Genomic DNA, 25,146 nt, shown 5'->3' with positions numbered 1-25,146 from the left:
TTAGAGCCAACCCGCTACTCCTGGCAACGGCCCGCCTCCAGCCTGCACAGCAAACACAACCGGATATGTCCACCCACCCCCCTCTGAACGTGGCGTCTGCCTTCTGAAGGAAGCTGCTCAATATGGAAGCCACCCAAGGCACTTACATCTCTCCCCTGAGTGTACTTCTTATGTTACTGTTTTGGAGGGAGTTCCCCCACTGGATGAAGGTGCCCCTGAGGACGGGAAAAGCCTAATATTCAAAATAGCTTAATGGTGAAGGAAGAGTTTTGAATGGCCAACAGGCTTAGTGGACAATGTCATAATGGCCTGTAGAGTGGACTGGTTGGGCCCGTTGCTAAAAGCCTCTCAGGGTGACTGTATTGTGATCAACTTCAAAGATCCAGGCATAGTGAGATCTCTCTTACATCAAATGGATTTCTAAGCAAACAAGCGTAGCAGAATCCGTGCACTTCCCTTCGGTTTCTTATACAGCCCTAAAGCTTCATTGGTGGCCAATTCCTCCAGCTGTTGGGATGGCCCCACTGCTACCCAGGGTTTCAGGGGCCAGCAGCCCATGTGCAATCGCTTTGTGCCTCTGTCAGGCCTATCAGACAATAACTGATTGACCCTTCCTACAATTTGTCATCAATCCACCCCTCTGCTGTTGCCTGTGCCCAAGGTAGTCAATTTCCAGACCATTCCAATTTGTCAGGAGCCAGTTCAGGGGGGTCATTGGAGGCTTTAGCTATCCTGCACCTGCTTTCCTGAAAAATTGCGGGGGTGCGGCTGAAGCTGTAAAAAATGACTGGCATGGATCATCAAAAGCTTTGATATCGTCTGTTGTCAAGAGACTTGGGCAGTAGACAAATTTCACATTAATGGATTCAATACTTTTGTGTGCCCACCAGATAGGGCAAAAGGGGGATTAGCGGTTCTAGTTTCTCTTTAATGTGCCGGTATGTCCATAGAGGAATTGATGTCCACTTCATGTTTACACATTTTTAAATTATCTTTGCCTAATTATGTCAATGTCATCTTAGTCAATTTCAATTTTTTTTTTGTGTGAACAGCTGGTTAAGTTAATAGAAAAGATGGAGTGCCATATCTTAGTTTTTGTGCAAGGCATTAGGAATCGTGTGTCACTTGTTTGGTTAGGGGATTTTAACACTGTCTGGTGCCACTTCAGCGTTGAACGTGTGGGTGGGGTTGCAGACTTGCAGGATGATATCATCTCCCATTTTTATATACCCCCTATGGGGAAGTTTTACATTGGATCGTGGTGATCCATAATTTTATTTTTTCATCCGAGTTTTTCATCATTCCTTGCACACTAACTTTTACTGGGAGGTGTAGAGGAAGTACCATTGATTTTGTCCTAGTATCCCTAGATTTAGCAGCCAAAACTATAAATGTTTAAGTTAGTCCCACAAGCCTGAGTGATCACAACCCAGTTATATTTGGCCTGCTTCACTCCGCCCCCAGGACAGCCAAGTATGGGATGAGGGATGCTTTACACTACCACCCTAACAGCGGAGCACGTATGAGATAGAATAGTGTTGACCCAAATCAGTTTTTTAAAGATCTTATTGTAGGTATCATTGAGGATTTTATTTGTTGTCTGTCTAACAAGACTGAGCCTGATAAGGTTTCGGACAGCTTCCTGGGGGTTTGTAAAAGATTTAATTTATGCTGATCGCAAGGAAACACCCCCAAGATCCACCTTCCCAGAAATGGTTTGATTCTGCCTCAACTGCTGCTTTAAATACTCTAAAGCAGGCCACTAATACATTACCATCCAACACAGTAGCAATTAGAGCAGACAGACAGGCAAATAAAACAGTCCTAGACAAAAGAAGCAAAGAAATTAGATCCAAGGCCTGGGTTGATCTGGAATTGGCCTTGCAATTTAGAGACAACAGATTATTCTGGAAAGTTGTTCATCACCCCTTTTTTTCAGAAGCCTCCCAAACGTGTCTGGTTTGCCATACTTCGGCGAAAGACTGTGGGGGTTATTCCAACTTTGGAGGAGGTGGTAATCCGTCCCAAATGTGACGGATTTACCACCAGACGTATTACGAGTTCCATAGGATATAATGGACTCGTAATACGGCTGGTGGTATATCCGTCACTTTACCGTCACTTTTGGGACGGATTACCACTTCCTCCAAAGTTGGAATAACCCCCTGTGTTTCTCATTTTACAAATATTTTTGGCCCAAATAACCACTTAAATGCCACCCTAAGTATCTTTGACCCTTCACTCCCCAATCCACTCGAAGTGGTTCACTTAACTGATTCCACGAAGGTTTCTGATGTCACCAAGGCCATTTTAGGATCCCTAGCAGGGAAAGCACTGGGACCTGACGGAGTCCCTGTCAACCTTTCCAGACACAATCCTACCTTCTTGGTCCCTCTATTAACATACGTATTCCATGCAGGTATCAAGGGAGCCCCAATTAAATCTTGGAGAGAGTCAATTACAGTGCCTATTTTCAAAAAAAGGGGATAGAAATTTCCTGGCCTGTGTCCCTCTATTTAATTGCTGGATGCTTCTGTCAAGATTTTGGAGCGCATAATTCTTGAGAAGCTGGAAGACGGGGCCGAGGCCAACTACTTTTTCCTTGGTCATACAATATGGTTTTCGACGAGGCGTGGGCATGGGGAAGCAATCTTTAAATATCCTCTTGATAATGGGCAAATACATGAAAGCCCGGAGAGGTTCTTTGCATAATACTTTTATGGGCTTCTCTTGTGCTGGTCAACAGAGAGAAGCTTTTGGATTTGATGGAGAAGGCAGGAACTGAAGAACGAGTTACTTACCTTCGGTAACGACTTTTCTGGTGGATACATTAGCTACCTGTGGATTCCTCACCTAATGAATACTCCCATGGCGCCAGCATTCGACGGAAATCTTCTTCCTAGTCTCTGCACGTCGACGAGGACGTCACTCTAGCCCACGCGACGCCGTCTGACGTCATACAGGCAATAAGAGGTCCTCGACGACGTGCCGACGTCAGTACCAACATTTTTTACGTGCATGAGAACAACCACCCAATGCAATGAAAGAGCAAGGCAACATCCCATAACCTTGTAAAATACACAATATTGCAATGAATAGCTGTAAATTTAATATAACGAACAAATATATGCAAATCATGTATGTACACAAAGATATATACATATATATATATATATATATATATATATATATATATATATACAGATAATATACACAAGTATCCATATATACAACGTCTATTGCAACCTTGAAGACCAAGAGGAGCGCACTCAAGGATTACTTGGTAAGACCAGAAAGGCAACGGGGAGGCGGGTGGGACCGTGAGGAATCCACAGGTAGCTAATGTATCCACCAGAAAAGTCGTTACCGAAGGTAAGTAACTCGTTCTTCTGATGGATACAACTACCTGTGGATTCCTCACCTAATGAATAGAGTCCCAAAGCAGTACCACGCCCGGTGGCGGGTGCCTAAATGGTCAAACCAAGAAATCCTGCAGCACTGACCGTGCAAAATGGCCGTCCCTTCTGACCTCAGAGTCCAAACAGTAATGTTTCGCAAAAGTGTGAAGGGACGACCAAGTTGCGGCCTTGCAGATGTCAACCACAGGAACACCCCTGGCCAAGGCCGAAGTGGCCGACTTAGCTCTGGTGGAATGAGCTCTAATGCCCTCAGGAGGGTCCTTCTTTGCCAAAGAGTAACAGATTTTAATGCAAAGAACCACCCACCTGGAGAGTGTTCTCTTGTGGACTGCCTTTCCTCTCCTCTTGCCCACGTACCCGATGAACAGCTGATCCTCCAGCCTGAAATCCTTTGTTCTATCAATAAAGAAGCTCAACGCCCTCTTTGGGTCCAGACGGTGCAGTCTTTCTTCCTCTTTAGAAGGATGAGGCGGAGGATAGAACGTGGACAAAGTAATTGTCTGAGCCAAATGGAAGGGTGAAACAACCTTCGGGAGGAAAGCAGCCTTGGTCCTCAACACCACCTTATCCCCATAAAAAGTTGTATAAGGGGGCTTTACCGATAAGGCCTGCAACTCACTCACTCTCCTTGCAGATGTTATAGCTACCAGGAAAACTGTTTTTATAACCAAATACCTTAAGGGGCAAGAATGCATAGGCTCAAAAGGGGACCCCATAAGGAAAGTCAGGACCAAGGACAAATCCCATTGCGGCATAACGAATGGTTTTGGAGGATATTTATTTAGAAGACCTTTGAAGAATCTGATAACAATAGGGGATTTAAATAACGATGGTTGGTCTGGAAGACAAATGAAGGCTGACAAGGCCGACAAATAACCCTTAATGGTAGCCACTGCACAACCTTTCTGCGCTAGAGAGAGAGCAAAAGACAAAACGTCCGATAGATGAGCATGTAAGGGATCAATCTGCCTCTCTCCACACCACGCAACAAATTTAGACCACCTATTAGCGTAGATAGATTTAATGGAGTGTCGCCTGGCCGCTAATATAACATCCACTACATCAGGCGGGAGAGAGAAGGAACTCAGGTTGCCCCGTTCAATCTCCAGGCATGTAGGTGCAGACTCTGGAGGTTGGGGTGTAAAACCTGCCCCTGCGACTGCGAGAGGAGGTCTGCCCTGAAAGGGAGACGGAGCGGAGGGCACATTGAGAGTTGGAGAAGGTCGGAGTACCACACCCTCCTTGGCCAATCCGGAGCTATTAAGATGACTAGCGCCCGGTCTTGGCGAATCTTCCTCAATACTCGAGGAATCAAGGGTATGGGAGGAAACGCGTAAAGCAACTGGCCGCACCAGGTTATTTGAAACGCGTCCCCTAACGCTCCCTGCATCGGATACTGGAGGCTGCAGAATAACGGACAATGCGCGTTCTCCAGAGTGGCAAACAGATCTATGAGGAAACCCCCACCTTTGGAAGATCAAACGGGCTTGATCTGGATGGAGACGCCACTCGTGGTCTGCCGAGAATTGGCGACTGAGACCGTCCGCACGTACATTCAAGACCCCGGCCAGATGATTTGCTACCAAGCAAATCTGATGGTCCTTTGCCCAGGACCATAGTCGAAGAGCTTCTTTGCAGAGAAGGTACGACCCTACTCCTCCCTGTTTGTTTATGTACCACATCGTGGTAGTATTGTCCGTCAGGACCTGTACCGACTGACCACGAAGGGAAGGGAGGAAGGCCTTGAGAGCCAGACGTACAGCCCGTAACTCTAACAGATTGATATGAAACATCTGCTCCTCTGGAGACCAAAGGCCTTTGATCTCCAGATCCCCCAGATGAGCTCCCCACCCTAGAGTGGAAGCATCCGTTATGACCGTGGCCACTGGTGGCGACTGCGCGAACGGCTTTCCTTGTGAAAGATTGTTGCTCGCAATCCACCACTTCAAGTCCACAGCAGCATCTCTGGAGATCTTGACAGCACCTTCTAGATCTCCTTTGTGTTGAGACCACTGCCTTCGGAGGCACCACTGAAGAGCCCTCATGTGCCAGCGAGCATGTGTGACCAACAGAATGCAGGAGGCAAACAGACCGAGCAGACGAAGGACCTTGAGGACTGGAACTACCGCTCCATTTCGAAACATTGGAACCAATTCCTGAATATCTTGAATCCGCTGAGGCGGAGGAAAGGCTCGACTCAATGTTGTATCCAGTACTGCCCCTATGAACAGGAGGCACTGAGAGGGCTCCAGGTGAGATTTGGGCTCGTTCACCGAAAAACCCAGGTCGAACAACAACTGAGTCGTTGACTGCAGATGATGCGACACAAGCTCCGGCGACTTTGTTTTGATCAACCAGTCGTCCAAGTAAGGGAATACTGCTATCCCTTTCCTTCTGAGCTCTGCCGCAACCACCGACATCACCTTCGTGAAGACTCGAGGTGCTGAAGTAAGACCAAACGGAAGGACCGCAAACTGATAGTTCTGCGATCCCACCATAAACCGGAGATACTTCCTGTGTGACTTGAGTATCGGGATATGAAAGTAAGCATCCTGCAAGTCGACAGACACCATCTAATCTTCCTTGTTCAACACCAAAAGCACCTGAGCTAGGGTCAGCATCTTGAACTTTTCCTGTTTGAGGAACCAATTCAAGATCCTCAGGTCCAGGATTGGTCTCAACCGACCATCCTTCTTGGGAATCAGGAAATACCTTGAGTAACAACCTCGACCCCTTTCCTGCTCTGGGACCAACTCTACTGCGCCCTTTGAAAGGAGGACTTCTACCTCCTGTTCTAGCAACAGGAGGTGTTCTTCTGAACAATAAGACGGGCGGGCGGGATGAGGGGCGGGAACTCCCGAAAAGGAAGGGTGTAGCCTTTTCCCACAATACTGAGAACCCAAGTGTCCGTCGTAATAGTCTTCCACTTGCGGAGAAAATGCTGTAATCTTCCCCCTACAGGAGAGGAGTGAGTGGGAAATGGTGGAAGCCTAAGGCTGCTTTCCCTGCTGCACCCCTCCAGAGGACGAGGAAGAGGCAGAGTGCTGCTGAGAGGCTCCTCTGGTGCGGGCCCTCCCTCTCCCTCTGAAAGATCTATAGGGATGGGAAGAGGTAGGTTGCTGGAATCTCCCCCGAAAGGAAGAGGAGGAAGAGCCACGCCCAAATCCCCGAAACCTCCTGGAAGAGGCAGAGGAAGAAGGAGCTTGGAGTCCTAGCGATTTGGCTGTGGCCCTGCTCTCCTTAAAACGTTCCAAGGCCGAATCTGCCTTGGCGCCAAACAGCTTGTCCCCATCAAAAGGGAGATCCAATAGGGTTGACTGCACATCTGCAGAAAACCCCGAATTACGGAGCCAGGCCTGTCTCCTTGCCACCACAGTCGTGCCCATTGCTCTGGCCACCGAGTCGGTCGTGTCCAGCCCAGACTGAATAATCTGGGTCGCGGCAGCCTGGGCATCTGAAACAACATCCAAAAGACCCTGGGGAAGCTCCGTAAATGATGAGGAAATGTCATCCATAAGAGCATGAATATATCTCCCCAGGATACAAGTTGCGTTGGTGGCCTTCAACGCCAGACTGCAGGACGAAAAGATTTTCTTGGACTGCGCATCCAGTTTCTTCGAGTCTCTGTCCCCAGGCACCGTCGGGAAAGAACCAGGCACTGATTTGGATGAACAGGAGGCCTGCGCCACCAAGCTCTCCGGTGTAGGGTGCCTAGAAAGAAAGCCAGGGTCAGTTGGTGCAGCTCGATACCTCCTGGCTACGGCTCTATGAACCGCTGGGGAAGATACTGGTCTCTTCCACACCTCTAGCACCGGATCCAGCAAAGCGTCATTAAAGGGCAATAGAGGCTCTGCCGCAGCTGAGGTCGGATGAAGCACCTCTGTCAGAAGGTTCTGTTTTGTCTCTGCCACCGGCAAAGGCAGGTCAAGAAAACTAGCTGCCTTCTGTACCACTGCGTGAAAGGAAGCAGCCTCCTCCGTGTATTCCCCTGGAGACGAAAGATCCCACTCAGGGGAAGTGTCCAGCCCACTGGCTGTATCTAGACCATGCAGTCCATCACCCGAGTCCTCTAGTTCTCCTTCTTCCAGGACTTGTTGGTACTCCTGCTCCTCTAATAAACGGAGAGCACGTCTCCTCGAATGAAGCCTCTGCTCGATACGCGGAGTCGACAATGCCTCCGCCGAAGCCGAAGATCGGCGCAGATCTTCAGAAGCCACCGACGCCGCATCCGGCGCCACAGGTAACTTCGGCGCCGATGAAAGAGCACTCGGAGCGGATGGACCCACCGGAGTCACAGGACGAAATCCCGACGTCGACGGGATGGAAATCTCCGGGGCCAATCCCTCCGAAGCCACCGGAGCGGCCACCGGCGCCGACACCGGCGCCGAGCCCACGTTCCCAAAAGGGAGAAAGGGCATAAAGGGTGCCGGCCGTAGAGGCGCAGGATCACCCAATGAAAAGGCCAAAGGGCCAGCCGGAGCACCCCCTGGAGCCATCTGTTGGAAGATGGTATACATCGCATTTAGGAATGCAGTACTATCGGCTCCAGGGGTGGGAAAAGCCGGATACTGGGGTGCCTGTATCGAAGGCGACCCCGACGCCGGCCTCGACGTCTGCGACGCCGGGGACAACACCAGAGGCTGCACCACTTCAATCACCGACGCCTGTCCAGGTGAAGTCGGTGACGCCGGAGAGGGCAATGGCGTCGATGGATGCGGCGTGACCGTGGGACTGACCTCCCAAGTCCTCCGGCGCCGATCCGAAGACCTGGAACGAGTCTCCTTGCTCGAATGGCGCCGTGATTCTCTACGGCGCCGGGAGTCTCGATGACGCCGATGCCTTGGCGAAGAAGACTTCTTATGATGTTTTTCTTTCTTCGACTTCGCCATAAACAACTTCGCCTCACGTTCCTTGAGGGCCTTTGGATTCATGTGCTGGCATGAATCGCAAGTCGAGACGTCGTGGTCGGAGCTTAAACACCAAAGACAGTCGGAGTGAGGATCCGTAACTGACATCTTGCCCCCACACTCACGACAAGGCTTAAAACCCGACTTTCTCTGCGACATTATTACTGCAGCGAAGGACTACGCAGCAAAAAATACACTGTAACCACGAAAGTAACAGTTGCTCCCTCGAAGATAACCGTTTCGAATGCACGGAAAAAAGGGAACTGACGTCGGCACGTCGTCGAGGACCTCTTATTGCCTGTATGACGTCAGATGGCGTCGCGTGTGCTAGAGTGACGTCCTCGTCGACGTGCAGAGACTAGGAAGAAGATTTCCGTCGAATGCTGGCACCATGGGAGTATTCATTAGGTGAGGAATCCACGGGTAGTTGTATCCATCAGAAGTATCTTTGTTAGAAATGCTTAAACAATTGTACTGGGCTACTACCATCACCATGTGCTATGATCAAAATGGTGATTGCGCCCAATCGATCTAGTCTAATCGAGATGTTTGGAAGAGATGCATTTAGCTTTGTTCATTTTTTTATTTTATATCAACATCCACGACTCAGCACTTGTAAAAGCAGGTAAAGGTGTACTTAAGGTTGGGTTCCCTTCAGTTCTTGCCCTTTTATTTGCTGACAATGCAATTCTAGTAGCTTGTACGGCAAATGGCCTCCAGTTCCTGCTTTATTCCTTTACCAACTGCAAGGCGGAGCTTGACATAGAGGTATATAATAAAAATTCTTACATTATGATCTGTGGCCCCAAGACCACCCGCATCTGTAAATTCCTTATAGGAGGAACTTCAATAGCCAAGGTTTCCAATTTTAATTATTTAGGCATATTATTCAACGCTTCCCTAAAATGGGAACATTTACTCACAAAAAAGGCACAGAGCTCACAGAAGCCTCTGAGGCAGTATTTGGTTTTGCAAGAAAACTAGGTCACAACCCACTAAAGAGATAATTTTTCTGTACAAAAGTGAATGCCTCCCAATGAAGAGACAAGGTGCAGGAGCCTGGGGTTATGTTGATCCAAGAAATGTGCAAGCTTTAGAAAATACATTTCTGTGTCAGCTGTTAGCTGTCCCCAAAAATACTGCTAGTTATATTGTGCACACAGAATTAGGCATTTAATATCTGGAGGACCACATGAGAATTGCACCCTTGCTCTATAGGACCAAAATATGGTCCTCTGTGGAGACACATTTCTCCCACCTGGTCCTGGAGGAGTGCATGAGGCTAGATATTATGGCATCAATTCCCTGGCTAGCTCATGTTAAGCAAGTGTTTCAGGACATCAGTAAGCCTTACTATTTTAACTCTCCGATTAGTATTGATGCCAATGCAAAGAGGCTGGTTAAATCTTTATTTTATATGTCGCAACCAAATCTAGAATTTCTAGCTTGTGAGCCATGGTTGCTGTCTCCCGGTACATACAGATCTCGACCACAGAATCAGTCGAACTGTATTTAATATGGATCACTCACCCTGAATACAGATGTTTTTTCTCACACGTCTGAGATTATGCACTTTCTGGTTGCCTTACTGCTTAGTGACTGCTGGTCTTCCTCATTGTCTTGTTGCCCATGCGATTCTCTTTCACCTCAATCAACTACTAATTTTATGCTTTTTTGTAAATTATACACCATCCCGAGACTATGGCGGTCATTACAACATTGGCGGTAAAAGCTGCTTACCGCCGTGCAGAAGACCGCCAACACACCGCTGCGGCCGCGGAAAACCACCACAGCTATTACAACCCACAGCACAGAATCCGCCAAAATTCAGACACCCACACAAGTCCGCCACACCAAAGGTCAGTGATAAACTGGCGAAAACAAAACCTCCACCGTCACGCCAACAGAAATACGCCCACACTATCACGACACACAAATCCACGCAGCGGTCTTTCAACCGCGGTATTCCATTGGCGGTACACACCACTGCGCTAAAAATACACACACATCTCCAAAATACCACCACATTGGACAATTCAAAATACACACACCTGATACACATACACACACCACTCCCACACACCCAATACAATATATAACACACACACACATCACCCACAAACCCCTATGACCAAAATTCATGAACGAAGGCCAGAGAGAGACACCACCATCAACAATACTAACATCCACAGGCACACAACACCATCATCCACATAACTTCCACGCACCTCACACTACGCACCACTACATATCAGCACACTTATCACCCCACACACCACCCCACTCATCACCTACCCCACCCCATGGCACGGCAAAGACACCCCAGGTTCTCAGAGGAAGAACTCAGGGTCATGGTGGAAGAAATCGTCCGGGTAGAGCCACAGCTATTCGGATCACAGGTGCAGAACACCTCAATTGCAAGGAAGATGGAGCTATCGCGAAGAATAGTGGACAAGGTCAATGCAGTGGGACAGCACCCAAGAAATCGGGAGGACATCAGGAAGAGGTGGAACGACCTATGGGGGAAGGTGCGTTCCGTGGTCCCAAGACACCACCTGGCGGTTCAGCGGACTGGCGGCAGACCCCCACCTCCTCCCCCACAACTAACAACATGGGAGGAGCAGGTCTTGGCGATTCTGCATCCTGGAGGCCTCGCAGGAGTAGGTGGAGGAATGGACTCTGGTAAGTAAAATCTCAACTATTACATTCCCCACCCTACCTGCATGCCAGCACATACCCCCACCCTCACCCTCACCACCATCACTCTAACTTCTCACAAATGTCCCAACATCACAACCCACCCATCCCAACACCAAGCCCTGCATGCAACAATGCATGGACACACATCACTAAAGCATGGCCACTGCACATACCCATACACCCCCCTAAACCATCCTCACACAAGGTCCCACACAGGAATGGAAGCGCTGGGGTACACGGTCACCCACCCATTGCACACCATGCCACACACAGATGTAATAAACATCCTTTTATACCCCTTCAGGACCCCTACCCAATGTCACCGGACAGAAGGGTCCACCCTTGTCCACACCACCAACAGAAGAGGCTCACAGTGATGACAGCACCTCTGTCCAACTGGATCTAGATGACCAGCCCGGCCCATCGGGGACCTCGGGACAGTCGGTTCCCCACACCCAGTCACAGGCCACCACAGAGCTTCCCCCCTCTGGAAACACCAGCACAGCACCCACCCAGCGGGCCCATACCTCCATCCCCAGGACACCTCAATCAGCAGTGTGTCCACCACTACAGGGAACCCAGGCTAACCCACCACCCCAACAACAACAGGGACCTGGGGGCAGTGGTAGTGGGCACACGGTCCAGGGGACGGAGGCCCAGGAACACAGGGGAACTGGGAGGGCTGCTGTGCGACAGGGGGCGGACAGGCCCAGGGAACCCACTCTCCACGAGGCCCTCTCCTCCATCATGGGAGCCTACCACCACTCCTAGGAGACGATGGCAACGGTACTGGCCAAGTTTCAGGAGACACAGCGCCTGCAGGAGGAACAGTATATGGGCTTCAGGGAGGAACTCAGAACCATCAATTCCACCCTGGGCACCAACGTAGGGGTGCTGAAGGAAGTACTCAACACCAGGAGGGACACTGTGGCACTACAAGGGGTCCCTGACACTAGCCTGGATGATGAACTGCCCACCACCTCCGCTAGCGCTAGTGGACAGGAGGCACCGCCACAGGACCACCACACCAGCACCCCACCCCCTGCAGAGGGAGAACCACCTCGCAAACGGTCCCTGAGATCCAGGAACAAGACAGAGAACGATGCCAAGACCCCCGCCAAGAAATGAGACCACCCTGAATGCCATCCTACTGTCCCACTTTATCACCCTGTCCATCCTTAAACTGCCCCAGCTCCACTTCCTATGCCCATTTGGGCAATGCACCTGTGAGACTAATAGACTGGACTCTGCCATGGACATTCCTCCGCCATCACCCCTCACCATTTTGCTACCCCCTCCAATTTTGAGCACTAAAATAAACACCCTTAAAGCACAAAACAATCTGGAGTCAGTCTGTGATTTCGGAATACTGTATTAGCAATTACTGTGGCAAAAAGCTCTTTCACTTGTAATGTCAACATACCTATGTCACACAGCTCTAGTCTATGAGGAATCAAAGCAGATGTCACACTGTGGGACCCAGATCTGTGAAATCGTAAGGGAAAGTGACAACTCAGTGACCATACACTGGGTGAAAACGACAGACAGTAGAGAGGTAGTAGTGTTTAAGTACATGTAGTAGGCAGGTTTGTATTCTTACCTGTGTTTCACTGGAAATATTGCTGGATCACTGAGTCCCTGTTGTCCATGTCTTCTTCCTCTGCTTCCTCGTCTTCACTGTCCACAGGCTCCACAGCTGCAACAACACCGCCATCTGGACCATCCTCCTGCAGAAAAGGCACCTGTTGTCGCAAAGCAAAGTTGTGAAGCATACAGCAGGCCACGATGATCTGGCACACCTTCTTTGGTGAGTATAATAGGGATCCACCTGTCATATGGAGGCACCTGAACCTGGCCTTCAGGAGGCCAAAGGTCCGCTCGATCACCCATCTAGTTCGCCCAGGGCCCTCATTGTAGCGTTCCTCTGCCCTTGTCCTGGGATTCATCACTGGGGTCAGTAGCCATGACAGGTTGGGGTAACCAGAGTCACCTGCAAATGGCGAGGGACAACTGTTAGACACACACTAACCTGGAGGGATATCCCCAGACCCAGACAACCATTCCCACTGACTAGCTTCCAGGTGCTCACCTAATAGCCACACACGGTGCCTCTGGAGTTGACCCATCACATAAGGGATGCTGCTATTCCACAGGATGTAGGCGTCAAACACTGAGCCAGGGAACATGGCATTCACATGGGAGATGGACTGGTCGGCCAAACATACCATCTGTACATTCATCGAATGATAACTCTCCCGGTTTCTGTACACCTGTTCACTCCTGTGGGAGGGTACCAAAGCCACATGTGTCCCATCATCAATGGCACCTATGATGTTGGGGATATGTCCCAGGGCATAGAAATCACCTTTCACTGACAACAGCGAGCACAGAGTCAAACAACTCAGAGGTACGTACCCACAGCCTACACAGAACACCAATCATAATCTAAAAAGTGGCCTGTATGTGTGTTGAGTCTAGGCCTAGGTATGTGTGACGCAGTTGAAAATGAAGCCATGTGGGCCCCTGAAATGCCGGCTGCCTGACCTGTAAAGTGGGACAGTGGGATGTGAGGTAACTGTGCTGACGTTGTACACCGTCGCGGTAGGCGGTCGAAGACCTCGGCGCAGTGCTACATTGGTTAACATTGGACCCTATGGGCCCAGGAGCCAATGACGATGTACGCCGGTGGTGACGGTACGCACCGCCATGGACGTCCGGACCCTGGGGGTCTAACTCAGACGGAGCACCCACTGCCGGAAAAGATGGGAGGACATTCACCGCTGGAGCCAGAAGACGGCGGAGGCTCAGCTGTGGATGGCCTACCAACGTGGGAGGGGTGCCTGTCGCACCATGACCCCCCTGATGTTCAGGATCCTGGCGGTGGCGTACCCGGAGTTGGATGGGCGCTAGAGGGCATCACAGCAGCCACAAGGGGGTGAGTACACTCTCATTCTGCTGATTTTGCACGCAGTGGAAGGGTCTGGGTGGGGGAGGTGGGCTGTGGGTTTCCCTAGGCCAGGGTGAGTTCCGTAGGCAAGGTCCCTCCGTAAGGCAGGCCATGTGGCACCCCACCGCATCTCTATAGAGTGACAACTACACCTAGTCATGCCCCTTTGTCATCCATGTGTGCAGATGTCGTCCATAGCCTAGTAGGCCATTTCCCAGGAATTGAACAGTGGAGCCCAAGAGCGCGGTGTAGTGCAGGGGGCTTCTGTGTCTGTCGTGTCCGCCAACGGTAGCAGTAATGCATGCACTCAACATGTCTTTCTTCTGTCGCCCCCCCCTTTTTGTGGTCTCCCTGTTCTTGCGTGCATTAGCATCATCAGGCGGAGGAGCAGTGGCACTGGAGCACGAGGGGGCTGCATCCCACCTGGCCATGGAGGGCCACACTAAAGACTTCACCAGTGGGACGGAGGGTGAGGGGAGCTCCACGGCGGGGACAGGAGCTGAGACCAGGGACACAGACTCGTCCTCTGATGGGAGCTCCCTTGTGGTGGCGGCAACATCTGTGCCCCCCCATCTACAGGTACAGCTGCCACCCCCCCTTCCAGCACCGCCCTCCCAGCAACCCCTCAGCCTTTGACCCGTGCCAGCTCACCTGGGAGGGTGGGCATCACCTTCACCCCAGGCACCTCAGGCCCTGCCCCAGTCACCCCTGCTGCCCTCAGTGAGGAGGCCATTGACCTCCTTAGGTCCCTCACTGTTGGGCAGTCTACCATTTTGAATGCCATCCAGGGTGTAGAAAGGCAGTTGCAACAAACAAATGCATTCCTGGAGGGCATTCATTCTGGTCAGGCGGCCCTTCAGCGAGCTTTTCAGACTCTGGCCTCAGCACTGATGGCAGCCATTGTCCCTGTGTCTAGCCTCCCCCCTCCAACTTCCTCCACCCAGACCCAACCCCCCGTACCCCAGCCTCTCCCAAGCACACCTCTAGACAAGCATGCACACACGTAAACACACAAGGGAAGATCAGGTAAACATAAGCACCACACATCCCACAGGCACTCACGCAAGCATCAGACACATGCAGACAAACCAACATCCACTGCCTCCACTGTGTCCCCCTCCTCCTCTTCTCCCTCCTCCCTTCCAGTCTCGTGTACACTCACAACTGCATGCACTACCTCTACAGCCACTACGTCCATCACCAGCACACCCACGACCACACCCCGCTCACATGCAGTCACCACCCCCACTAACATTCACACGTCCCCTGTGTCCTCTCCCAGTGTGTCTGTGACGCCCCGCCCAAGATACACAAACGCAGGCACACACCCACCCAACAGCCATCCACCTCACGACAGCCTCCAGGCATGCACCTTCACCCAAAGTCAGCAAACGAACACCTCCTACAACCACAACCTCTTCCTCCACTCCCAAACCCCCTCCAGCTACCCGTCCCAGTGTCTCCCAAAAACTTTTCCTGTCCAACCTTGACCTCTTTCCCACACCTCCCCCTCCCCGTCTGTCTCCTAGGTCCCGAACTAGCACCTCAGCCACAACATCTCCGGGACCAGTGGTGCCTGTAGTCACCGGAATCTGGAGTGCACCAGCCACCAGGGCAGCCAGTGTGGCACGGAGCCACAGCACAGACAGTCCCCCACCTGTCAAGCATCAGAAGTTGGCCAGTGCCCGGCAGGAGAGGGGGAAGACTCCAGCCACCAAAGCCGCTCCCAGGGGTGCAGGTGGAAGTGTGGAGTCAGCTGCGACACCTTCCAAGGTGGGGAAGGGGCACAAGAAACTCAGCAAGTCTGGGAAGAGCAGCACGGCGGAGAAGACCGCCATCATCCCCGCTGCCCAGGAGGCCACCGCCAGCACCAGCCCTGCTGCCCAGGAGGCCACCGCCAGCACCAGCCCTGCTGCCCAGGAGGCCACCGCCAGCACCAGCCAAGCTGCCCAGGAGGCCACCGCCAGCACCAGCCCAGCTGCCCAGGAGGCCACCGCCAGCACCAGCCCAGCTGCCCAGGAGGCCACCGCCAGCACCAGCCCAGCTGCCCAGGAGGCCACCGCCAGCACCAGCCCAGCTGCCCAGGAGGCCACCACCAGCCCTGCTGCCCAGGAGGTGACCGCCATCATCCCTGCTGGGCCAGAGAGGACCGCCAGCACAAGCCCCGCTGGGCCATAAAGGACCGCCAGCACAAGCCCCGCTGGGCTAGAGAGGACCGCCAGCACAAGCCCCGCTGGGCTAGAGAGGACCGCCAGCACAAGCCCCGCTGGGTCAGAGAGGACCGCCAGCACAAGCCCCGCTGGGTCAGAGAGGACCGCCAGCACAAGCCCCGCTGGGCCAGAGAGGACCGCCAGCACAAGCCCCGCTGGGCCAGAGAGGACCGCCAGCACAAGCCCCGCTGGGCTAGAGGGGACCGCCAGCACAAGCCCCGCTGGGCCAGAGAGGACTACCAGCACAAGCCCCGCTGGGCCATGAAGGACCACCAGCAGCTGAGTCACTGCAAAGGAGCCCGACGCTCCAAGCACCGCTGAACAGGGCACCACCGTCTCAAGCACCGCTGAACAGGGCACCGCCGTCTCAAGCACCGCTGAACAGGGCACCGCCGTCTCAAGCACAGCTGAACAGGGCACCGCCGTCTCAAGCACCGCTGAACAGGGCACTGCCGTCTCAAGCACCGCTGAACAGGGCACTGCCGTCTCAAGCACCGCTGAACAGGGCACTGCCGTCTCAAGCACCGCTGAACAGGGCACCGCCGTCTCAAGCAACGCTGGCCCATGAGCGCCAAGGGCACTGACGCTACTGAGTTCGTCACTGGCAGGATGAAGCACTCTGGGCACCATGCCCCCTCCAGAACCAGTGGAGAGATCGATCCACTACCTCTGTCCTTACCAGGACGAAGCACTCTGGGCACCATGCCCCCTCCAGAACCAGTGGAGAGATCCATCCACTACCTCTGTCCTTAGCAGGATGAAGCACTATGGGCACCATGCCCCCTCCAGAACCAGTGGAGAGATCCATCCACTACCTCTGTCCTTAGCAGGATGAAGCACTCTGGGCAAAATGCCCCCTCCAGAACCAGTGGAGAGATCTGGGCACCGTGCCCCCTCCAGAACCAGTGGAGACTGTTATCCACTTGAGAGACTGTGGCTTTGCACTCCCCAGGATGGAACAGTGGGCAACCCACCCACTGTAGAGACTTGAGAGACTGTGGTTTTACACTCCCCAGGATTGAACAGTGGGCAACCCACCCACTGTATAGACTTGGGAGACTGTGGCTTTGCACTCCCCACGATGGAGCAGTGGGCAACCCACCCACTGTAGAGACTTGAGAGACTGGCTTTGCACTCCCCAGGATGGAACAGTGGGCAACCCACTCACTGTATAGACTTGAGAGACTGTGGCTTTGCACTCCCCAGGATTGAACAGTGGGCATGTGGCCCCCTCGCGGATTTGGCGTCGTGCACTCAACCGGCTGAGGTGCCCCCCCTTTCCCTCCCTCTGAGGTGCCTGTTTTGTTGCTCTCTGATGCCCCTGCAGTGTTCTCTCCGTCATGGTCGGGGATCTTGGGTGGGCCTTGCCCATACTGTGTGGGCCCAGTGTTCCACGGACTTAATTGGAGCACTACCTGGACTACTATGTTTGGTGTATATTTTGTTAATGGTGTATATATATATATTTTTTTTTCCTACTTGCTTTTAATATATTACAATGGTTACACTCATTTTCTTTGGTCTTTGCATTCTTCCGGGGGGTGTAACTGTGATGTATCGATATGTATTAGTGTGTGTGTTGTAGTGGGTGGGGGTGGGGGTGTTGCGTGTTGCGTGTGTGTCCCCCTGTTTTTTCCTTCCCCCCTCCCCTGTGTCGTAGGTGCAGTACTCACTGTGGTCTTCGCCGCCAGCGTTCGTGCTCCTGGTAGAGGAGCAGGAAGACTATCGCAGGGAGAATTTGGAGTTCCAGATCCATGGTGTCCTCGTTCCTCGTGGGGTGTGCAGAGGTGAGCGCTTTCCCTTCGGAATCCTGTTTCCGCCGTGTTTTTATCCACGGTGAATCCGCCCCGGAAAAGGTGGCGGATTGGTAGGTTGTGATACTGTGGGCGGTACTTTGTCTCCCGCCTGTCTGTTGCCGGTGACCACTGCGCTGTTTGTTTGTACCGCCGTGGCGGTCAGAGTGTTAAAGTGGCTGTCTTTGTTGGCGGTTTCCGCCACGGTCGTAATTGCTAAATTTTTACTGCCGGCCTGTTGGTGGTCTTACCGCCGCTTTAACACTGACCGCCAGGGTTGTAATGACCACCTATGTGTTTCGCACCCTATTTTGCGTACATAAGGTATTTTATCCTATAAAGAAGACCTTCAATTTTCACTGCATTTAGATGTGGAATCCACTTGTTATTCAGTAATCAGTTATATTAGTTAAGCAATACAGATCAGGTAGAGGTATGCTTTGTTCTAACCAGATTTCAAGGTATTAGTTGTATTTTAATTGTAATTTGATGCAGAGTACTTGCCATTTCCTTATACCTGTGCAGCCCCTCTTTTGAGATTTTTAATTCCACGTTAATTTTGAGGGAGCCGTCTGGACTGAGCCGTGTTTGTTTTGTGGTGTTCTGAATTTGCATCTTGCAATCACTACCCTATGTAGAATTATGGTTTATATCTGATGACACTTATTTTATCCCTGTCCTGTCCTGTTATTTGAGTATGCTGGTGTTTTTTTGGGCATAATGGTAGTAATCGACTGAATAACGTTTTTTTGACTGACTGACTATTATTAATCTTTTAGTGACCTCTGTCTGAATCTACACAAGCATTACAAGCCTTTGAGAAAAAGAAAAAAACAACCATGTGATTAACCCTTTCCCCAACTTAACTTGTCTTTTACAGGTCGCTAATACTGGCAGGTATATTACCACAAATTCTAATGCTGACCAATGCAATGGAATGTTCTAGAAGGCACAGAGTACATGGGGCCGAGATAACTGCAGATTTGCCTTCATTGCCAGGCCCACATGCCAGTATCTTGATGTGCAGGGAAGCTGTGGCACTGAAGGCGCCAGTGACAAGCAGAGGCGCCCAGACTGGCACAAGTCAAATGAAGGCGTACACTATATAGTGATGTCAGCAACAAAGAAAGAGAAATTTAGGAAGGAGCATGGAGTGTGGTGGTTATTGAGTCCAACTGGCTTGTAAATTGTCTGTAACAGAATGAGTGAAATGGAATACTTGTATGCTAATACTGAGTCCGCCAGCATACAGCTTCCATCAGCAAGTATGTGAATACAGCCTAAGAGAATGGCTGCCATCTTTTAGAGCAGAAAGCACAGAAAAGCCCTAGACAGGCACTTTCCCTTTGTCCCCTGAAGAAGAAACAGAGGTTGCACTGAAATGCTATCACAGAAGGACTTTGTATTAATGAGGGACTAGAGAGCTATTGTGGAGGCCAGAGCTGTAGCATGTTTCATGGGGATTAACAAGAGCATCCTTGGTATCATGGAAGAGGAGAGCACCATTTGCAATGGCAGAGAGCTGACCCTATTAAAAATGTTATTCTACAATCATGTGGAAGAGAAGTTTTGAGCATGGAATGGTGGTCACTGTCCAAAGCTCAAGAGTCAGGAACATTGAACTATACTATGTGTGGCCTGCATGACAAAAGGCAGAGTGCTTTAAGGGAGAGATATATATGCAGCAGAAGATGGTTCTCTGCTACTAGGGTTGTTGGCCAGCCAGAAAAATGTTGGTCTTTGGAGACTGCTTTCAAGGATACAGGGTCTGCAAGTTAAAAAGGGGTACAGGTTTGGCACTTGACCTGGTGAACATGCTAAAACACCTCAAAGAATACTTTTTTATAATGTAGTGTGTGAAGGGGTAGGTGGGTGGTATGCCTATGAAATAGCTGCAAAGCAGCTTTCTTTTATGACTAACACCTCTGAAGACTTGCCACCTTTAAAGTAACTCCTTGAAAGAACAAGCTCTGCTAAGTGATGTGGCTTTGGGGTGCTAACAATACTAGAACAGTCACACCTACCCTCGCTAAAACAAGGGCATCTCTTGTTCTGGTGTTGCAAAATGTGAGAAAGTGCCTCTTCTGACATGGTTAGCCCCATACATTTTGCCTGGTGTTTGATGTAGTTTCACAGTTTTTAGTGCCCAGGGCCCCTGCTACCAAGGTTCCCTGGGCCAGATCTCTTTCCCAAAACTGTTGTGATGCACTGGCAAAACTGGCAACATCTTTAGCTTCCACTATAAGTCCCTAGTCAATGGTACTTAGGTACCCAGGGCATGGGGTACTAAGGGTAGGCCCCTATGGACAGCATCACAGGTTGTGCCACCCTCAGGGACCATGCATCCAAATGCACCCAGAACTGCTATTGCAGGCTGGGTATCCTGGTACAATGTCAAAATGGAAAACTGACATGCACACAGTCTGTGTGCCCTGTCCACTAAACACTACATGCAATAAGGGTAGGACACCCCTCTGGCAAGCCTTCCAGCCCTAAGGCAGGGTGCACTATAATGTATGTGTGGGCATAGATGCATGAGCAATAGGCCCCTACTGTGTCCTTGCCAAAACTGGGACAAAGTAAGTGAACAGAGCAGCCATTTTAAATGTATGAGCTGGACACTGGTCTATATGAGTTTCATAGCTACATAATGGCCACTCTGCACCCTGGGTTGTTTGGTATCAAACAACTCAGAACAATAAATCCAAACTGGGACCAGTATTGGATTTATTGCAGAATGTACTTTGCCACTTTAGATGTGCCCCTTGGAAATTCTAATTAACCCTGGCAAGTTGCTGGCCGATCACAACCAGCCGGCCACCGCCAGACAAGATTCTGGAACCCTGGGGTGAGAGCCCTTGCTCTTTGGGTTCAGAAAACAAGGCCCTTCCTAGGCAGAGGTGTTACACCTCCTCCCCCAGGAATGTGCACTGCCCTGCCAGCGAAATTCAATGAGCTTACCTCCTTTGAAACTCGACCATCAGCCCTGCTGCTAGCAGCAGATGCCCATCCCAGTTGCAAACCTTCACTTTTTGCGGGAGCAATGGCAGGAAAATGCATATAGGACAGGAGGAGTGGCCACCCCTAGTTTGCACCACCCCCAACGTGTTGCATGCAAGGTGACCCCTCTATTTAATTTTCCTCCATCTTGCATGGTAGGAAAATAGGCTATTAGGGATAGGGAAGTGGCCTCTGTCCACAGGAAGTGGTCACATAGTGGTATATGACCCATTGGTCACTACTAGGGACTCCCCTAAACACCCACTAAATACAGTATTTAGTGGGCACAACTAGACCTGCAGATCAGATTCCAAGGACACAAGAAAGCCTGCAACAAAGAAGACCCAAGGCTCGAGACCTGCATTCCTGCTGCACAAAGAAATAGGCGCCAAACAATGCCTGCTGCACTCAGGACTCGACAATCACCGCTGGGTGGTTGCAGGGACATTAGACAGACTCTACAAAACCCCATAAGACCTCCACTCTTATGAAAATTGCCAACGATCTCCCTCCAGAGTGAAGGCGTCACTCCCTGCAACAAAGCAGCAAAAGACCAGTTAAGTCCTTTTCACTGACAGGCCGCTGACCAAGGACCGGACAAAGCAGTCATACCAAATTCCACCCGACGGACCCAGAGGAGAAATTCTGCAAGTGTGCCAAATTTGGTGGCACTGCGACCTCCAGTGGCTAAACCACGCAATAGCCCGGGGTAGGTCACCCCACGTCAGACACCAAGAAGAAAAGTCCACTCCGGACTCTCGAAGGGCTAGGAGACATTGGTAAACACATTGCCTGATTTTATACGGATTTTCAAAGTTTACTCCCATTGATTCTTATGTTGCGTAATTATGCACAAAAAGACTATTTTTGCTAAGCTTTGAAAAATCATAACTTAAAAAGTACTTACCCTATTTTGATGATCTTGAACTTAAAAATGTTACAAAAATCTGAAGTATTTTTGTAAATTGGTCTCACATTATTCTTTTGAATGTGTTTTCACATTTATTGATACTGTGAGTACAACAAATGCTTAACACTTCTCCAAGATTGGCCTAACTTTACGACCAAGCTACCATAAAAATTAGAGCATTAGGTGGACTAATTGTTACCTCTGTAAACCAAGGTGGGGTTGTTTGGGCTCTCTGCACAGTGCACATTATTTTTGTACACTACATAAAAAGCCAGCCTCCTTCACAAAACCCACAAATAATTACTATAGTGGACAGCCTCCACAAAGTACATGGAAACCTATACTGTATAAGGTTTCCAGCTCAAATTAGTATCCACTATGTGATAAAGTTGCTTTTCTGAAGTATGGCAATAGTGTTTTAGGGAACAATTTTGAACTTTATTTTTTCATGCACTGTACCGTAATTTTGAAGCAATCTCATTCTGTAGTGCACACAAAGGGTAGCCACAATACTAGATGACCTGACTTTCTGTGGCACGTCACAATTAATCATCAGATTCCCACCATACGGCCCTCCAAGACATAAAATGTGACTCGCTACACGCTGATTGCATAATCTACATAGAAGACAACTGGTTTCCAATCCAGTCTTCAGTCAACCAATTCTTGGTGTTTATTAAATCTTAAGTGGTTAGGTTTAAAATTAAAGAGCGTATAGCAATGTCTCAGTAGCCCCAAGTCATCACAGTCCTCATATCAGTAAGTGTGGTAGTAAATTACATCATTCTGTGACCATAACCAATTTCAAGTTGCAGCCCTACTTCTACGTCTTTGGCCTTTCCTGGTTTTTGGTCATCAAAAACAAAAACGTTGTAGGGGGTTAAAGTTAATTCCTACATCATACACAAAGTATATTTTCTAAAATTCACCGGGAAACTTGTGTGGTGCTATTCACAACAAAGTGTAACAAAGTGTCAAATACAAAGGCGATGAAAATATTTAAGAAAGCTTTCTGGAAACGTCACACATGAGCAAATTGAAAACTTGCAACAAATCCAAACATAAACTCTTAAGCTTAACTGCCGGTTAAGTAGGCTAGAACGTCTTTATGAACAGGCCAGTCGGCTTCCCCCGGCCCTCCTCTCTGGCTGGCCACCCCCCCTCCTTATAAGAAGAATAAAGGCTCCCATTAACAGGCGCAGCTATGACTTGGCTGCCCACATACGAAGGCAATCTAGTCTTCACTCACCGGTCGTAGTAGTGGAGTTTAGGGCCCGGTTGGCCAGGCTGACGGTGAGAAAAAATAGGCACAGCACCGCCTGGAGCAGCATCTCGAAGAGGCTGCGATGAACGCCTAGCGTTCGGCCTCGTTTCCATGGCGCTGGCCGCAAGGCGTGCTGGAAGGAACAGGCCGTTGGCGTTCTTTCTTTCGACACGTGCAGTCCACGCCAGAAACGGCTTTGTTCTTGATGTTCCGTGCTCCAGCGCGGGCGCGCGCAACATAATCACAAAGAAAAGACGCTCGCTGGTAAGAGGAAGAAATATGTCTAGGGAAGGAAGGATGGCGGCGTCGTTTCATCACTTCTGCATGGCGCAAGTTAACTTTTGCCAAAGACGTTCTGTCCTGCACATGCCAGTTGCTAGCAAGGGTTATGTCTCTACTGCTGCCTAGGAGCCAAGATGTTGAGTCTCTTTTCTTTCAGCAAACAGATAAAAAGAAAATGTGCAAGCGTCTGATATGTTTTGAATTTTTAGTGCTTAATATAAAGTTTGGGGAAAGCCAGAAGAGCACTGTATCGTTGTCTATTTTCTTAAGCAAATTACAAATAGGTAACATGCAGGTGTCTTTGTAAATGCCTGTATATGGCGGTGTATCTGGAGTAGGGTGACCAGATTTTGAGAAGAAAAAACGGGGACAGGTCAGACATAAAAGTAGTGTTGACCTGACCTTTGTCCCCAAAACAGTGACATTTATTTAAAATTAACAAAAAGCGTTCGCAGGTTGAACTGACCTTTATCCCCAAAACTAGGACATTTATTTTAAATTAACAAAAGCGTCGGGACACTGGGACATTCCTCTGAAAACCGTGACTGTCCGGGGAAATCCGGGACATCCGGTCATCTTAAGCAGGAAGGCAGGGTATTCATACTGTGGTGTGGCCTAGGCTGTCCCCTTTCTAGCGGGTGAGTGACACGCACTTTGATAACTGAGCATTAGTCATATATAAGACGCCTCAGTACTGGTATGGGCATAAAGATCCCAAGTGGTCTACAACCCTTTTATTCATAACCTCTGGCCATGCCTGGCCAGAGGATGGGTGCAATACATTATCCGGGGCACCAGGACACTGGCAACAGTCCGAGTGGCTCATTACATCCCACCCAAACTTGGTCCTAAACTCTAAATTTGAATCTTCCCACAACTAACGTTGGTTTTAGTGATGGTTCAGCAATCTTTGCAATACTAGGAATAAATTGGGCGCAGTATGTAGCCATCCCGAGGAAGCTATGGACATCTGATACAGTGGTGGGCGCTGGGGACTGTCGGATGGCTTGTGACTTCCTTGGGTCTACTTGCACACCGTCTTGGTGTCTTGCTGCAACAGCCTTGGATCAGTTGTGCTGCAATTTCTTTGATCTGGTTGTCAGCTATACATGAGCTGGCTTATTCACATAGTCACACATAGAAGGCGTCAATGGATACCCCTTCACGCTGGCGGTCTTGACACAATTTGAGGCGTTCAAATTCAGGGTTCAACTGAGGTTCAAAGTGGGCTTTGAGGGCTCTCACTGCGGCATCGTAGCTGTTTGCACCACCAGTATTGGGCAGGTACTTGAACAGTTTAGAGATTTTTTCCCCCACTTGATGGAGCAGTAGTGAGCATTTGACAGTTCCCTTGGTTTCCCTGGTTGCCAGAATATAGTTGTCTAGTCTCTCTATACAAATGGGTCAACAAGATTCAGCTGTGGCTAAATGGCTGCACGACGCCAAAAGCGCATGTTGGTGTGCAGTGCTTCCCTGATGCTGCGCTTGCAGTGTGGGAGCATTTGCGTCATCGCCCATGGTGTTAGCATGGAAACTCTGTGGCAGAGCTAGAGTGGTGTGGCTATGGGGTACGCTGTGCCGTCACGGGGGTCCTGGAGAAATGCTAATGCCGCTGGTGGAGCTTCCTTGGGGTCAGTCTGTAGATGGTGGCTTGGATTATTGGGTTTGTGTTACAAGTCTTGTGGAACCTTTGTCTTTGCGGAGTAAGTGAAGA

General features: G+C 50.2%; 1 protein-coding gene across 1 annotated transcript in view; it reads right to left on the bottom strand.

Moving 5' to 3' along the window:
* The window catches only part of LOC138284303 (uncharacterized), a 362,047-nt gene extending 338,665 nt beyond the window's left edge, over window positions 1-23,382 (bottom strand). Inside the window, exon 1 of the mRNA XM_069222920.1 lies at window positions 23,136-23,382. Within this exon, the coding sequence (XP_069079021.1) occupies window positions 23,136-23,217 (82 nt within the window). The 5' untranslated portion in view covers window positions 23,218-23,382. The remainder of the gene's footprint in view (window positions 1-23,135) is intronic.
* Window positions 23,383-25,146: the final 1,764 nt, after the last annotated feature.

Source organism: Pleurodeles waltl, chromosome 3_1 (assembly GCF_031143425.1).
Source record: "Pleurodeles waltl isolate 20211129_DDA chromosome 3_1, aPleWal1.hap1.20221129, whole genome shotgun sequence".
Classification (NCBI taxonomy): Eukaryota; Metazoa; Chordata; class Amphibia; order Caudata; family Salamandridae; genus Pleurodeles; species Pleurodeles waltl.
Note: the sequence above shows the minus strand (reverse complement) of the source record. Positions and strands in the feature narration are given on the sequence as shown.